This window comes from Mytilus trossulus, chromosome 2 (genome assembly GCF_036588685.1).
Source record: "Mytilus trossulus isolate FHL-02 chromosome 2, PNRI_Mtr1.1.1.hap1, whole genome shotgun sequence".
NCBI classification, from domain to species: domain Eukaryota; kingdom Metazoa; phylum Mollusca; class Bivalvia; order Mytilida; family Mytilidae; genus Mytilus; species Mytilus trossulus.
The window spans coordinates 78,115,431-78,133,684 of NC_086374.1; the positions used below are offsets into that span (position 1 = coordinate 78,115,431).

Consider the following 18,254-nt stretch of genomic DNA (forward strand, 5'->3'; position numbering starts at 1 on the left):
CAGAGCTATTCAGCTCTTTGATTAGGTACAGATATTTACCAGGAAGTTGAGAGGAAATTTAATAGTACACTTACTCATGTTCGTGAGAGGAAACTTAATAGTACACTTACTCATGTTCATGAGAGGAATCTTAATAGTACTCTTACTCATGTTTATCATCAATGTCATAATAAACTTTTAATAGTACACTTACTCATGTTCATGAGATGAAACTTAATAGTACACTTACTCATGTTCATGAGATGAAACTTAATAGTACACTTACTCATGATCATCATAAATATCATATAAACTTTTAATAGTACACTTATGCATGTTCATGAGAGGAATCTTAATAGTACCCCTACTCATGTTTATCATCAATGTCATAATAAATATTTAAGATTGTATGCTAGTTTAGATTTCACCCCAATTATTCATTTAAAGTGATAATGTGAAACACTTACATTCTCCATTTAAAGTTTTTACCATGAAGTTGTGGTAATATCAGTTTATTATGCTGTTAGCTTTTCAAGTAACATTAATACATAATCCTTAATCACTATTCATAAAATGTATGTTTTCATTGAGCCATATTATTGATTATGCAAGACATATCTCTATGTTAACAGTTTATTGAACTTCGTTTAATTCTTGAACTCTGGCCCATAAAATTGTTCTCGGGTGTACATGTCTGTCTTATATTGACCTTTTTTCAGGGCTCAATGATCAATATTTAGTTTACACTCTCAAGTAAGTTTCTTATTTAATATTATAAATATGTCAATTAGGTAAATGGTATTATTTGGGTGTATAGTGTACTTGCCTTTCTGACAGGAGTTACCTGACCTTGACCATATATATAGCTCCAGAAGCGAGTGGAGTACTACCCTTTCCTTCAATCCACCTCTGATCCATGTGTTCATCTCGTAAAATGATCTTATTAATGGCAAAATTAATCCTTTTTATTTTTATATTTCAGGGTTTATTAAGTGTTTGCAGTAATATGTTTTTGATTGGGATAGCTGATGAAGATTTTTCAGTTCAAATTGCCAATTTTTGTTCAGACTGCTTACAAGCAGGTAAGTAAGCAATATTTTTCTAAGTTTGACATTGACATTCACCAAAAAAATAAAAGTTTATTTTTTGTCAACAGACAAATTTCGAGTTCGATGCATTTCCGTCAAAAACTCTGGTTTTAGTGAACGTCATTTGTGCGTTTAGGGGCATCGTCACTTCCATTCCAATGTTGAGCGAGTGGTTGGAAAACTATAATTCTATATTGTACGAATTATTCAGCAAGTTGAATTCTCAAAATTGACAATCAGCATTGCTGTCATTAGGGAATTGTCATTAAGTACCTACAGAACAATTATTATTTCTAGTTTATCATGCACAATGATGATCACTAAGACACTTGATGAACGTTAATAGTGCAGGGATACAGGTGACCCCCTCTTTCTGGTAAATGACGACATAAAGGATTGTATAATTGATGAGTTTCTTCCGGTAATGGATGAACTTGAAAGTGGTCTATTGGTGAAACATCAATTACATTCAAGTTGTGTATGATCTTTTTCTTAATTCCCTCAACAAATCTCATATCCTTTTTAGAAGAAAGTTAAAAATGTCATTAAAAGAGGGCCAAAAGATACCAGAGAATGCCATGGTAAAAATTTAAAAAAAAAGACAGACAAATAATAGTTCACAAGACACAACATTGAAAACTTATTGTGTCAACAACAAAAATAAAAAAAATTAACACTTATTAACCAGGGACTAAACTTAACTCTTTTTTGGTTATTAGAATGACCTGACTGGTTACCGGAAATGGGCCGTTCTATTTTTCCTCTTTAATTAGACAATTGGGTTTTCATTTGGGAACAGTTTTTATTCGCCCATTTTTAGCTCACCTGGCCCATAGGGCCAAGTGAGCTTTTCTCACCACTTGGCGTCCGTTGTCGTCGTCGTTAACTTTTTACATTTTGAACTTCTTCTAGAGAACCACTGAATGGAATAAAACCAAACATGGCATGAATGTTCCTTATGAGGTGCTGACCAAGTGTTGTTACTTTGTAGTCGATCCATCATCCAAGATGGCCGCCAGCAGGGGACTTAGTTCAACATAGGACCCTATGGGAAATGCATACATATGACTTCTTTTAGAGAACCACTGAATGGAATGAAACCAAACATGGCATGAATGTACCTTATGAGGTGCTGACCAAGTGTTGTTACTCTGTAGCTGATCCATCATCAAAGATGGCCGCCAGCGGGGGACATAGTTTAACATAGGACCCTATGGGAAATGCATACAAATGAATTCTTTTAGAGAACCACTGAATTGAATGAAACCAAACATGGCATGAATGTTCCTTATGAGGTGCTGACCAAGTGTTGTTACTTTGTAGCTGATCCATCATCCAAGATGGCCGACAGCGGGGGACTTAGTTTAACATATGACCCTATGGGAAATGCATACAAATGACTTCTTTTAGAGAGAACCACTGAATGGAATGAAACCAAACATGGCATGAATGTTCCTTATGAGGTCCTGACCCAGTATTGTTACTTTGTAGCCATCCATCATCCAAGATGGACACCAGCAGGGGACTTAGTTTAACATAGGACCCTATGGGAAATGCATTCAAATGACTTCTTTTAGAGAACCACTGAATGGAATAAAACAAAACATGGCATGAATGTTCCTTATGAGGTGCTGACCAAGTGTTGTTACTTTGTAGCCGATCCATCATCCAAGATGGCTGCCAGTGGGGGACTTTTGAATGAAATCAAACATAGCATGAATGTTCCTTTCCTTATGAGGTTGTGTTGTTACTTTTAGCCAAATTTTATATTTTTTTATATGATTTCAAAAACCCAAGTAGAATCAGGTGAGCGATACAGGCTTTTGAGAGCCTCTAGTTTTGTTTATTATATCATGAGGGAAAGGATAAACATGGAATTTAATGCAAAATATTATTTGTCGCCAGCTGGGCGATCAGGAAGACAAATATATTCGCCCAGCTGAAAATCTAGCCGCATTGGGCGACTGGGCGATCGTTAAGTTTTGTCCCTGTTAACCTAAAATTGAAAATCTATTTAGTCAGATTAAGGTGCGCATAAATCATGTAATTATAAATGATGCCTATCAATACTTCTTAAATTTAAAAGAGGTCTGTAATTATAAAAGGCCTCAGACCACAATTATTCTCCCCGTTGGTTACAATGCATTTCTTTGTAAAAGTCAAATTGAATTAAAAATTAAAAATTTTGCTCTACATCAAACATGAAATAAATTTAGCTGCTTATAGACCATTAATCAAACATTGCTTTTTTCTTTTGAGAGCCATGTTAACATGCCAATGGTAGAATTTGAATCTTGAATAAATCTTGAGGGCTAATTTCTACTCTTCTATCATTTCACTTTCAACAATAAATTTTTCTCACATATTTTACTTATTTCAATATAAATGCAACTGATAGGACCACTTTAGTAGTAAACATTTTAAAGAAAACAGTAGTCAGAATACTCAGGTAAAAATATTGGAATATTCCTAGACAATGAACAAAGGGACTTTATTGTGGTCTGAAGCCATAATACAGCTTTATGTTCACCTTAAATGTCATGTTTACTTTGCATATACTTCAAAAAAAGGGCAAACAAATTTGTCAACTTTTAAGCAAAAACAAAACGAAAAACAAACATTTTTATGCCCTACCTAGGGGCATCATTTTTTCGGTTTGTAAGTCCATTAGAGACAGACAAAGAAGGAATGGTGATTGATTGTACATACAGTTTGTGTTTGTACATCAGTTTCCTCATGGAGATTGGATATGTTGTACTGTCAAAATGTAATCTATGGTTTCTTGTTATTTATTATTTTTAATGATATTGTTTAAATTTAAAGATGTTTATTCATTATATCCTATTAATCATAAAGAATGTTTTGTTTTTTTCAGATTCTGCATTGATCTTACTGCCACAGATAATAACATGTTTTTATCAGGTGACTGAGTTTATTTTGCTAAGTCACCATGACAACAATAGTAACAGCCACCATGGTAACCTCATATCAGACTTTTTTGGCAAGACATTTGTTTCCTTGGCAGTTCACATAAGCAAAAACAAAGAACATGAAATAAAGGTATTTTATTTGTATTCATATCTGACAGAACTAACTTGAAGGCCAAGTGGTCTAAGTATTTCATTTTATCATATCTTCAATACATTTCAAGGCATATTATTGGTTAAAAGCAATTTCATATAAGATTAGTAGGCCAGGTTTATTTCAATACTCAGTTAGTAGAGGTGTTACATCCCTTCATAAAAACAACATGGTGTTGAGGAAAAATTTGAAAGGTTTGGACAGCCAAAGAAATTGATGAATGATTGAAATAAATTCATGAAACACTAACACTAACAAGTTGTTATTGTTGTCATTTGTTTTTGTGTAGACCAATGGAAGTAGGTTCTTAATGATCACTTTGATAGGCCACATGTTAAGATAGTTGGTAAGATAAATTCCTTGCACAGTGTAATAGTGACCTTATACAATATATATAGGATCAGTAAATTCCATATGAGGAATAAAGCTTAGCTCTTAGAATATGTAGTCATTCTGCTCTGTAGTTGAGAAATGTATGACAAAAAGTTTATTTTCTAATGATCCTGATTGCTATCTTTATTCAGGTATTGAACTCAGTGAAAGGACTTGTAACAGAAATATTGATGTCTGTATATAAAAGTAATGTTTTGGAATCAACTGTTATCAGAGACCTCAGTGCTACAATGGTGGCTGCTGTCTTGGCTGAAATGTCTAATGCTAGTAGAAATGTAAGTAATGAAGCTATTTTTATCTTTTTGTTCTTTTGTCAGGACTATTCAAAAACCCAATGATAGTATTTCAGCCATTATGTTTCTTGTCTGTGCAAATAAGGAATATATTGTAAATGCAGGAATGCAAAACTGAAAGTCAGCAAGATATTGAAATGTTAAAAAATCTGAATAAAAAAATGTTGACATCCTTTTATCCTAATCGACAAGTTAAATAATTACTAATACCAAATATATGCCTTCACTAACAGTGCTCAATTCAAAATAAGTACTGTGTTTGTCATATTAGAAAAGAAAAAGAAATAATTCAGGGGTGGGGCGTGGGGGGGGGGGATGAATTTATATTGATTTTACCACATAATGCATAATGGCTCTTTATACCATATTTTACCTCTCTCTGTCACTTATGGTTTATAACTATTTAGAATAAAGGCCAACCAGTGGTAAATTCTTAATGAATTTAAGCCCCATGCATTATTTCTTAATTAATTAAATGATAGTTAATTCAGTAAAATGCCAATATCAAGCAAAATTTTGACAATTTGACTGTTATATACTTAGAATTAATATAGAGCATTACCTATGGCCCAAAATAATATTCATAGCCAGTAAACATATTTTTTCAATGGGACAGTGTTGTCTTAAGTAGTCCAACAACTGTCTCACTTGTCTGTTCAAATCCTGCTCATAGACTTCAATCTTAATTGTCTCAGATTTTCAGTTTTGCTTCTGAAGGTCAATAGTTATTTCAGGCACTATGGCTTCCTCCATCAATAAAAACTGACTGCCATAAATCATCTAATTATGCTGAAAGTGGTGTAAAGTCAACTGATATTTTATAGTATGTCTTTCTATGTGGTGATGTTACACTTTTGTTTCAGGTAGGGGTGAAGATTGGTACTTATTAAAATGTTTAAACTTGCTGCATTTGTTTGCACCTGTCTTAAGTTAGGAACCTGATGTTCTGTGATTGTCATTTGTTGATGTGGTTCATAAGTGTGTTTTTATATAAAATAGATGGTTGGTTTTCCTGCTTTAATGTTTTTACATTAGTCATTTTTATGAACTTTTATAGCTTGCTGGTTGGCATGAGCCAAGCCTTGTGTTGAAGACTGTTCTTTGACCTATAATGGTTTACTTTTAATAATTCTGACTTGGATGGAGAGTTGTCTCACTGGCACTCATACCACATCTTGTATCTATAAAGCACCACTTGATAAATGTCAATAAAATATTTTGAGTGTCACTTGTGCTCTAAATTATTTAATATATAATATATTTTAACAATGTCTAAATATTCTCCAAATTTGCCTATTTTTGCTAAACGTCTACAAAATCTGACTTATTACATCTAATAGTGTTGTCAAGGCCTGGCTAACATTAACATTTTCAAAAAGCCTTCCTACTAATGCTTAAAAAAATTACCAACATTTTATTTTTGGTGAATTTAAGTTCCAAATTACCAATAGCCGCAGAATGTACCTACCACTATTACCAGGTGATGAAACTTGCTTCAGGAAAATGTTTTAAAACCTTAACTGCATATATATATATGTGCGCCAGTAGAATTTGAATAATCAAAACATTGATTTTCTTATTTACAGTTTGATCTTGATGAACTTTGTGAAAGTTTTACTTCATTACCACTGTTGTCAGCATGGCTGTGTGAAATTGTTTGCAGGAAATCTTTTATTGCAAGGTTAGTGATACATATAAGCTCAAAGAGAGATGAAAGATACCAAAGTTATATTCAAATCATTAAGGGTCTTAAAAATTACTTATGTTTTTGAAAAATAAGTTATGTTTATGTACCTTTAAACAAAAATTGGGGAGCATAATTATATAGTTGTTGCTATGTCAATATGCCGAAGTCTGAAACAATGGAACTTATATGATTTGAAGATGGGAATAAGCCTATCAACTTTTTAGTGAATAGTAGAAAGGCCAAAGAAAAACTTTCAATAGAATCAATATTTGTTGCAACTTTGCCACACACATTTGTTACCATGGAAATTAATCTTTCCTCTGCAAATTTGCAAAAAAAATTCACAAATATAAGCATGGTATACATCAATGTCATGTTATCTATACAAATTACTCTGGAATTTCTGAAAAAAATATCATCTTTTGGAAAATCATATTACTAAATATTTATCAAGATACAATAAATTGGGAAAAAGTGGTATTTTCCTCCCATAGACGTGTTTTATTTTGGTATGTGTAATTTTGGTAATTTGTCCAATTGATGTGTTTAATATTGACACAATAGTAGTGAGCGAGCTCATTCATATTTGCCTTTATTTACCTATTAATTGACAACATATTTCAGTTCTGTGGTAACTTTCAATAACCTACACAAACTAGTAAACACTATGAAGTTATATAAATGAAGGAATCAGATATGGATGTTATTACAAATAATGCCATACAGATATTGGGGTTCAAACCTGAAAGAAAATGTGAAATTTAAATGCACTTTTTATTGGCAGTTGAATCTAAAACATTAAAATCACAAAACAAATGATGGTCATTGAATAAATTCTAATCAGTATCACCCCGTATTAACCTGATACAAATGAATCCAGACATTGACGTGTTCGAAGGGATAATCAGGAACAACAATTTGGAATGCCTCTCTAGAACTTATTTGAGTATATATAAATATGTCAATGTGCATATAAGTTTATTTATTCAATTATACAGTTATTGTAAGTATTAAATATTGCATAGAACGTTTGATAAAACTGCTAGATGCAAAACGCACAGACATGGTGCAATTTCATACGTTTTATGAGATAAACAATGCTGAATATCTTTTCGTGCATACACATTTGCATATTAATATCTTAAGCAATAATAAATGACTACCCGGTATATGTTGAATTACATGTCCCCTAGAACTTAAAATAAACGTAGTATCATACTAAATAAGTTTTCTCTTACTGTATTGTTCGTTCCACCAAATGTGACGCGTTCATTGTGCTTTTCAAATTATCACTGTACAGTTCATTGACAAAAACTGTCACAAATCACTTTCTTGTCAAGGTATTCGAGATGGTGTCGGCGACTCTTTTTCTGTATTTTATTGTTAATGGTTTATCTGCTAACTTAGTCAAATTAGTTGAACTTAAAATATCAGTCATACAAAGCCAAAATTTTTAATGTTTAACCAGTGTACATCAGATAGGAATGTTTCTATTGAAAATTGGGACTTTCAACGGTATTCAGGATGAAATGAACAGTTATACTGTTTTAAATATATTCCGGAGGAAATAAAGTTTCAAAAAGTATAGTACAGTCAATAAAACTTTAAAGACTTACTTTTCACAATTTAAGGCTCTTCCAAATGCTGATGTTGGTCCAAATTTGCCTAGAGGAAAGCAGGCTCCTTGAACTTAGTTTGCCGAATGACTTACATGGCATTCCAATTGCTTTATTTTAGTTATGTTTTTTTTCATACATATAAAGCTTTGTAGATGTAGTGTGATGACCAGTTAGACAACCTAATACCTAAGTTTAAATAAAGTGGGTGTATTTATAAAACATTTATTATAGTCCAATGTACAACATTTCACAATGAAGAAAACTTATACCGTATAGTCTGCTAAAAAAAGGCCCTGATATAAAAAAAAAAATGTGAATTAATTAAAACGAGGAAACGAACGATTATATATTGATAACTAAAAAAATATGTATTAATGAATAAAAAAAATATGACAGAGCTATGTAACCCATGTACTACAGCCTCCTGATGTTGGACCAACACAAACAAAAATGTGGCGGGATTAAACAAGTGAGTCCCCAACCCTCTCCTCAACATGGGACACACGCGTAACAGCACAACATAATAAAAAAACCTGTACAGTTGCAATTAGATCAACTCAAAATGTCTGTACAAGGCACAAAGACTGTCGTACAAAGTGAGAGGTTTAGCACCATAAAACCAGGTTTAATCCACTATTTTTTACATTTGAAAATGCCTGTACCAAGACAGGAATGTGACAGTTGTTGTCAATTCGTTTTTGATGTGTTTTGTCATTTGATTTTGCCATGTGATTAGGGACTTTCCGATTTGATTTTCCTCTTGAGTTCAATAATTTTGTGATTTTACTTTTTACTACCAATTTACACTTTCGTATACATAAGGATGTTTTTACATGTACAAAATACCTCTAAGTGTTCCAACAATACAACGGATATTTTAGGTTGCTGTATGTAATGTTAGTAAATTATGTTTTTCTAACATGCATATTGGTTATAAACATATCAAAGCGTAATTAAATACATTTACATGCAAAATTCATTGACAAACGCAATATTGTGTCGAAGCGTACAGTTTAAAAAGGGGTAATGACAACGTACACAACATAAAAAAATAAAGACACTTTAAAACGTGTATTTTTTCTGTTTCTAGACACATCATAAAAATATGATCTTAATAAGTTTGTTAATTTTTAACTATGAAATTTTCAGAAATGTATGTTTAAAAGCTATGAGGTACGAGAAACATTAATTTTTGAATATCTAAAAATACTAAGCACATTTTATCATTGATATCAGCGAGCGTTTTTTAATGTTTGTATATAAAAATGTCACATATTGGAAAAACCTTTCAGTAAATAACATGACTAATGAGTATTATGGCAAAGAATATATTGGAGCAAAATATGCAAGAATAGATATTGGATTTTCTTTCAAAGTAATAATTTTTTACTGTCTGAACTCAGTGTTACACGGTGTCACGTGTCTGGATTCATCTGTATCAGGGTGATTATGTCTCTTGCTGTATGTGTTTATCTATTGCTGAACAAGGATTTAAACTTAAATCCTCATGCCTTCAGGAGTACATGTTAATTTATTGAAGATCAAGAATTACAAGGACTGTTGATTTTCTAAAGACCAATAACTGCATCTATCAGCTATGTCAATAGTCTGGCATTTTAATGACATGTTTAAATAGCAATTCATATGATTTTTAGCTCACCTGGCCCAAAGGGCCAAGTGAGCTTTTCTCACCACTTGGCGTCCGTCGTCATCGTCGTCGTTAACATTTTACATTTTGAACTTCTTCTAGAGAACCACTGAATGGAATAAAAACAAACATAGCATGAATGAGATGTTGACCAAATATTGTTACTTTGTCGCCAATACACCTTCCTAGATGGTCGCCAGTGGGGGGACTTAGTTTACCATAGGACCCTATGGGAAATACATACAAATTTAAATGAAACCAAACATAGCATAAATGTTCCTTTCCTAATGAGGTTCTGGCCAAGTGTTGTTACTTTGTAGCCAAATTTTATCTTTTTTTTATATGAATTCAAAAACCCAGGTTGTTTCAGGTGAGCGAAACAGGCTCTTGAGAGCCTCTAGTTATTAACAATTTTAGAAAATCTACAATTTTGTTAGAAATATATGGTGTTGTCAAATTATACCTATTATTTGATTGCAAATTTTGCTAGTATGTATAAAATTGTTGGAAATAAACGGAAGACATAAAAGCATTAAAATATTTGCCTGTAATTTCCTTTTTACCACATATACATTATTTTCAACATTTAACATTATCATGATTATGATATTGTCATAACTTGTACGATTCGCTCGTGTATGTCATAATGTTTTAGATTTTAAGGAGAGAAATTTTTGTATTACTGAAAAATTATTACACCAGGGTTTTCGATATCACAAACTAGTCAAAACATTTACTAAATTTTATCATCGGTATAAAGACATAATTTGTAAATATAGCTGAACATGGAGACTTCTAATACGTTCAGGTATTTCACATCCAATTTTTTATGGAAATATTCTTTATAAAGCACAAAGGTGTCAGTATTCACCTCAGAAACTTAAAAAACCTTTGAATAGACTTATTAAGAAGGGATATAATTACGATACTGTTGTCAAGTCATTAAAGATTGCATATTTTGGGCCATAATAAAAATTAGGTTTGTTTGCCCAAACGCTACCTACCCAGAAAAAAGCTGCCTACTCAAATTCTTTTATTTTCCTAATTTGAAGAAGTTTTTTTTTAATCAAAAAGGCATCTGATACTACAATTTCTTTTTTTGAAAAAAAAAAAAAGAAAATGCCTACCTACCTACCCACTGTCTCAACCTTTGGGTAGGGTTTGGACAAACCAATTTTTTTTTAAATGTGGCCTTGGCGTTAATATTGAGTCACTAATAAGGTCTTTGCATCGGAACTAAACACATTTATTCTAAAAACAGTTGTTGGCATGACACGAGTTATGTTCTTCTCATATATGTTATGATGGTATGATACTAAACCCCTAATGGGAAGGATTGTGTCTGATGTTCATATGATGAAAACATAATCTTTCAGTCAGTTTAATTGAAGTCTGGAGCTGGCATGTCAGTTAACTGCTAGTAGTCTGTTGTTATTTATGTATTATTGTCATTTTGTTTATTTTCTTTGGTTACATCTTCTGACATCAGACTCTGACTTCTCTTGAACTGAATTTTAATGTGCGTATTGTTATGCGTTTACTTTTCTACATTGGTTAGAAGTATAGGGGGAGGGTTGAGATCTCACAAACATGTTTAACCCTGCCGCATTTTTGCGCCTGTCCCAAGTCAGGAGCCTCTGGCCTTTGTTAGTCTTGTATTATTTTAATTTTAGTTTCTTGTGTACAATTTGGAAATTAGTATGGCGTTCATTATCACTGGACTAGTATATATTTGTTTAGGGGCCAGCTGAAGGATGCCTCCGGGTGCGGGAATTTCTCGCTACATTGAAGACCTGTTGGATACCTTCTGCTGTTGTTTTCTATTTGGTTGGTTTGTTGTCTCTTTGACACATTCCCCATTTCCATTCTCAATTTTATTACACAACTTTGGTGTTAAATTATCAAAGCTACAGCAATCTTATTGCAAACATGATTGGGTTTGGGAAGTTGCAGCAATTGAAGTCTTTGATATATTTTTTTCTCTTTTAGGAATTTTCTCACTGAATTGTCAGTATGTATTGATTCAGGTGCTGTAACAGACCTACACAACCTTCATGGTGCATCACATTTATTAGGGACTATTGTTAACGGTAAGCCAATATTTTTTTGCTCCTAACAGTATATGGTAGAGTCTTTTTTTATGGTAAATTAATCAATGACGGATAGATTTCTCTTAGAAGAAATTTAAAGATCCCAGTGAATAAACTACACAGATAACAATACCTATTGTATTTATTTGATGCAAAAAGGAACTTGCAATAGTTTTAGACGACAGGTAACTTTCAAGGGAATCTGTGGGAAAGTTTCATTGGGTTTGCAATAATAACCATACTATTTCAAATGTCTTACAGTTTAAACTTTGGACATACTGTGGATTCATTTATTTTCAATGGATTGAAGGAAAAAAAATGTCTTTTGTGTGTATTTGAATTCATGGTATTGCCAAATTTCTACATATAAGCTTATATAATGTATGTATCTCATTAAACATTTAAAATCATAACCTATACCAACAAAACTAGCCCCAAAAATCTTTGAATAATAATTAATCAATGGCTTATTTACGAAAAAAAAACCAGCAATCCACAATAACTACTGAATTACAGGATCATCACTTCCGGCATGTTGGGGCAGTAAACATTTATGTTAGTGCTTAACCCTCCCGAAACATTAAACAATGATTTAAAAATTCTTAATAGAAACTAACTGTAAAAATCAGATGGAAATGGCTTTTCTAATGAGATTGGCACAAGAAACAACTAACGTAAAGAAATAAGTACTCACAGTTAAAACTGAAAGCCATTTCAAATCCAATTACAACAAACAAATAAATGATGTTATCCCAGACTGAAGTTTTAAACAGTACACATTCAATGGATTAATGTACATGTACATCTATATGGATAAGGTAAGCTTCCCATCACTCAGGTAAACTTTATTGTAAACTTTATTGTGATCGTCTTATATTGATCCATCTTTTAAATTCAAATGAAATTATACCTTAAACAGTCAGCTAAAAAAAGAATCAACTTGTGCAATGCAAAGATATAAGATCACTTGCATGATTTAGTTAATATTTATGATATAGATAATCTATTTAAAGGTAAGATAGCTTTCCCAGGAACCAAGGACTGTTGGGAATCGATACACAGGGAATTAGAGAAACTGAAAAGAAAAGACCTGGAACTGCTTGATGGATGTGCTGAACAGTTAGTATAATATAATGATAGTATTTCTTAGACACAATTTCACATTGTTTGTTTTACATGCAAATGAAAACTTATCAATTGTCCTATCAATTGGCATCCATCATTTGTTGGAAGATCTTCACCACTGATAAGCAATAAGATCTTATAAAGCTATCAGCACAGAATTTTTTACCATCTCAATCTCTGTCTCTTAGACTAATTACACTACATTAAGTGTCCGACGCTGAAGGTTTAAGTGTCTCTCAGACTTCAGCTTAGACACTAACTGACAAGACAATGAAGGTGCAAAAGTACTACTGGCACTATAATGTCCTGTTCAGTAGTCAAAACTGTCAAACTACTTGGACTACAGCTATAGCTATAGCTATTGAAAGACAAAGATTGTCACAGCAACCACTGCCAATAAGTCAGTAGCCATCATTAAAAGCACCAATGGATTGTCATATTGACTAGAATATAATATTGGAATACATTATTGTCTCATTTTAATGAAAAACTTATGCTTTTATTGGAATATGATCTGTCTACACTGAATCTGTCATAGTTGTACCAATAAACATTTAGTATAAGAAAACAGGGTTTATTCACTAGAGGAAATTTCGCTTTGAACTAGCTTACAGTCAAGGCTACCACTATTAGAAAAGTATGTGTGGATTTTGGCTTTGTTTTTATGCCCTATTTATAGACATTAAGTTTTCTGGTCTGTGCGTCCGTCTGTCCGTTGTACCGTCCATCCTTCCCACTTCAGGTTAAAGGTTTTGGTCAAGGAAGTTTTTGATGAAGTTGAAGTCCAATCATCTTCAAACTTAGTACAAATGTTCCCAATGATATGATCTTTCCACTGAACATAAATTGATAGTGCATATTCGGCATCCGTGTACTGGGGACACATTCTCCTTGTAACCTATCTTTTGGGATGAGCAATTTCCAATTGAATTTTACAGTTTGTTCTTATTGTATTGTGATATCTCAAAGAGGTATAGAGGCTTGATCTGTAACAAACAAGTTGAACCAAGCCACATCCTTTATGTGCCTGTCCCTAGGCAGGTACAGGTTATTTTGTGTTTGGTTGCTGTCTGCCATATATGTTTTTCATATTGTTGTATTATAAAGCAGTCTTTGGTTTTCTAATTTGACAAGATTCCCATTTTGTCATGCCTTTTATAGCTTACTATATTAGGTATAATACCACCATTAGTCTTTGTTTAATTTACACTTTTCAAAAAATTGTACAGAATTCATCTTCGTTTCAAATAAAAAAAATACTTGGCATGAGTAAAGTTTTATCTTGTCTAGTACTATCATGACTATAGATAAAGTTATAGCCTTTTAATGATGAAATTTGTATTTATTTTCTTTTAATTGCTTGCAATCAGGGTTAACATACATGCCAACCTCTGACAATGAGAAATCATGTCATGACATGACATGTCAAAAAGCGTGTGAAAAGGTGTGATGTAGATGCAGACTTTTTCATATGAATTTAATAAACAATAGTCTGCCACCAACTTTTATTGAATTCAACTGTTGTTTTTGAAGCAACATCACTAGGCACATATATATTCAAAACCACTGCCAGTATAATTACATTTATTTGATAACAAGTTACAACTGTCAAGTTCTGATCAGAATTCAGTGTAAATTTGTTTACAATTGAAAGTACTCTGCCACAGTCAGAATTGGCATTTGGCTGAACTAAGATACCAAGCTTTGATCAAAAGTCATAACAATGTCATCTTTAATCTCTGCCTTTGCTTCCAAAAAACTATATACATGTATTGTGCTATTGCCTGGTCAAGACTGGGTAGTTCATCAGATGACAGCTGGTACTATCAGAACTGATCCAAAAGGTACAGTTCAGTGATACTTCCATCTCCTATGACCTGTTGAAATCTGTTGGCCAGATTTGGAACTGAAAAAGAAAAATATTTTATAATTTGATTAAAAGATTACCAAAATTATGAGTCCATTAAACATGCTAGACAGCTACATTGTTGTTCTCCTCTCACATGTATTGTTATAAATGCATAAATTATGTGTTAATTGTCCCTTGTTAATCATCATTTAAACTCGAACTCCTAAATATAATTTATAAATCTTGAAAAATTACCTTGAGTACACATCGTTTTCGATTAGCAATTGTATATAAAGACAATAGTACAGGCCCTGAATGCGACCTCTTTCTGTGGACATTTCCCGTTAGTTGATTTGAAAGAAAGATGGTCCCAGAATCGTAAAAACTAATCACAAATTACTTACCTTTAAGGGGTTTTGCTGTTCGCCCATCATGATAGAATTCAAAACAATGGCGCCCAAACAATTACTTCAGATTTCTCGGTATTTATCATCTAACAAGGGGAAAACCAAGGAAACGTGATATCGCTAACACAGTCTTCAAAACGAACTTTTGAATCTACAGGCCCAGAGTTCAATTTTTGAAAATATTTAGTTAGATTCTGTTGGCCTGTAGATATGATTTTTACAGGGCTGAGAGCAATTTTACTAGCTTGGGCTGACGCTCAGCGTGAAGACTAAAGGACCAAAACATCACAACTGAAGAAAAAGAATGTAATTGCGTGTAAAGTGGTCAAAAGGGTGTACATGCCATGTGACAAAATCCTCACATGTAAACTGTTGAAAACCATGTATTGCACGCAAATATCTGTCACTTGGCATGTATGCCGGTTAAATGACATGCTCTCCAAAGCTTGAAATTATTTATTAAAATTTGTAATATATTGTAATCTTTTGAAAATAATGTATTTCTTTTTCTTTTACAGAGAAAGCAAGAGATTAATGGATCAGAAATTGGCTTTGATATCCAGTGGAATGACCAAACAGTGACAAACAAGTTTATGTGTGAAAGCCTAGAGAAAAATCTATTATTGTCAATTTACCTATTTTATATCAAAAATGTCATATTTAAAAACATAAATATTCATTGCAGCGAACATGTCGAAGTTTTCAATCATAGTTGATAGATTATACTTTATTGCCATAACTGCAAAAACAAGTTGTCAAATGTTGGACACCATTTGAAGTCAGCTTTCCAGGCATTGTTGAACTTTGTCAAATATTTGTATATTCAGTGTATGGAAGGACTAAGGTGTACATGTCCAACTGGCAGGTGTCATCTGACCTTGACCTCATTTTCATGGTTCAGTGGTTATAGTTTAGTTTTTGTGTTTTGGTCTGTTTTTCTTATACTTTATGCAATAGGTCTACTATATATGGTGTATGGAATGATTGTAAGGTGTACATGTCTAACTGACAGGTGTCATCTGACCTTAGTTAGATATAGGAAGATGGGGTGTGAATGCCAATGAGACAACTCTCCATCCAAATAACCTCATTTTCATGGTTCAATTGTCAAAGTTAAGTTTTTGAGTTTTGGTCTATTTTTCTAATACTTTATGCATTAGTTCAACTATATTTGGTGTATGGAAATATTTTATGATCTATATGTCTGTTAAGCAGGTTTTATTTGACCTTGACCTCATTTTCACAGTCCATTGCTAAGTGTTTGTGTTTTGGTCTGTTTTAATTAATTTATAAGCAATAAGTCAACTATATTTGTTGTATTGAAGAATTGTTAGCTGTACATGTTTGCCTGGCATGGTTCATCTGACCTTGACCTCATTTCCATGGTTCATTGATCAATATTTAGTTTTCTTGGTTAATGTAGAGTTTATGTGACTGTTGTAATAAAGCTTTATATTTAGGTCTATCAACATAATATCAATGATTAGTAAAAAAGGCGAGACATTTCAGCTTGTGCACTCTTGTTTAATCTATCATAAGCTTTAGAAGGTATAATGTTCTAATAATCATCAAGGATGAAAAAAACGGGGGGTCGATTTACCATAGCGTTATTTTGACCTCGTGGTCAATATACCATGGGGTTCAAAATACCCTATGACACCGTGCAACCAACTAAGATGGCCGCCATGGCTAAAAATAGAACATAGGGGTAAAATGTAGATTTTGGCTTACAACTCTGAAACCAAAGCATCTAAAGAAATCTAACATATTGTTTATCATGTCGATTTTCATGTAAATCCGACAAATGGTGTTTCCAGTCGTGTGCTCGTGTCCGTGCATGTATGCATGAACTGTCCCACCAAAGCTTTTCAAATTTTTATATGTTGTTGCTGATGACAAAATGGAGATCAAGTTCAATAATGACGATTTTGACTTTTACCGTTCAGGAGTTATGGTACTTGAAAGATTGAAAAATGGTGCTTCCAGTCGTGTCCGTGCATTTACTTGTGAACTGTTCCACCAAAGGGTTTTAAATTTAAATATGTTGTTTATGATGACAAAATGGAGGTCAAGTTCAATAATGTTGATTTTGACTTTACCTTTCAGGAGTTATGGGTCTTGAAAGATAGAAAAATGGCATTTCCATTCATGTTGTTGCATTTACTCATGTACCATTCAACCTAAGCTTTTCAAGTTTTAACATTGGTACTGATGGCAAAATGGAGGTCAAATTTGATATTAACGATTTTCACTTTCACCGTTCATCAGTTATGGTTTTTGTGATATTGCCAGGACACAAATAAATGTTAATAAATCCGTTTTGCTGTCGTTGTGACAGCCACTTGTTGGTTATTATCTTGAATATTATTATAGATAGAGATAATCTGTAAACAGCAATAATAGACAGCAAAGTAAGATCAACAAATAAGTTTACATGACCAAAATGGTCAGTTGACCCCTAAGAAGTGATTGCCCATATATTCCTTTTTTTACCACTTTTCGTAAATTTTTGTAATCTTTTACAAAAATTTTCTCCTCTGAAACTACTTGGCCAAATTTAACAAAACTTAGCCACAATCATTATAATGGTATCTAGTTTAAAAATTGTTTGCTGTGACTCAGCCAACCAATCAAGAAGGCAGTCATGGTTATAAATAGAACATAGGGGTAAATGTAGATTTTGGCCTATCTATCTGAAAGAAAAGCATCAAGAGCAGATCTGACAGGGTTTAATTGTTTATCAGGTTAATTTGTAACTGCCCTGAAATTTTCAGATGAATTGGACAACTGGTTGTTGGTTTGCTGCCCCCAATTGGTAACTTTTAAAGAAATTTTGCCGTTTTTATACGACAGCAAAAAAAAATTTGGGGTCATATAATGGTATAATGTCGTCTGCGTCGTCCGAAGACACATTGGTTTCTGGACAATAACTTTAGTTTAAGTGAAAAGATCTTTATGAAATTTTTTCAGAAAGTTCAATACCACAAAAGGAAGA

At 32.8% G+C, this 18,254-nt stretch overlaps 1 protein-coding gene across 2 annotated transcripts in view; it reads left to right on the plus strand.

Annotated features, from left to right (window-relative positions):
* The window catches only part of LOC134708045 (condensin-2 complex subunit G2-like), a 71,891-nt gene extending 55,943 nt beyond the window's left edge, over window positions 1–15,948 (plus strand). For both annotated transcript variants that reach the window (XM_063568305.1, XM_063568304.1), the window contains exons 23-29: window positions 962–1,061; window positions 3,943–4,127; window positions 4,673–4,816; window positions 6,421–6,515; window positions 11,778–11,878; window positions 12,892–12,997; window positions 15,778–15,948. In XM_063568305.1, the coding sequence (XP_063424375.1) occupies window positions 962–1,061; window positions 3,943–4,127; window positions 4,673–4,816; window positions 6,421–6,515; window positions 11,778–11,878; window positions 12,892–12,997; window positions 15,778–15,841 (795 nt within the window). In that variant the 3' untranslated portion in view covers window positions 15,842–15,948. The remainder of the gene's footprint in view (window positions 1–961; window positions 1,062–3,942; window positions 4,128–4,672; window positions 4,817–6,420; window positions 6,516–11,777; window positions 11,879–12,891; window positions 12,998–15,777) is intronic.
* Window positions 15,949–18,254: the final 2,306 nt, after the last annotated feature.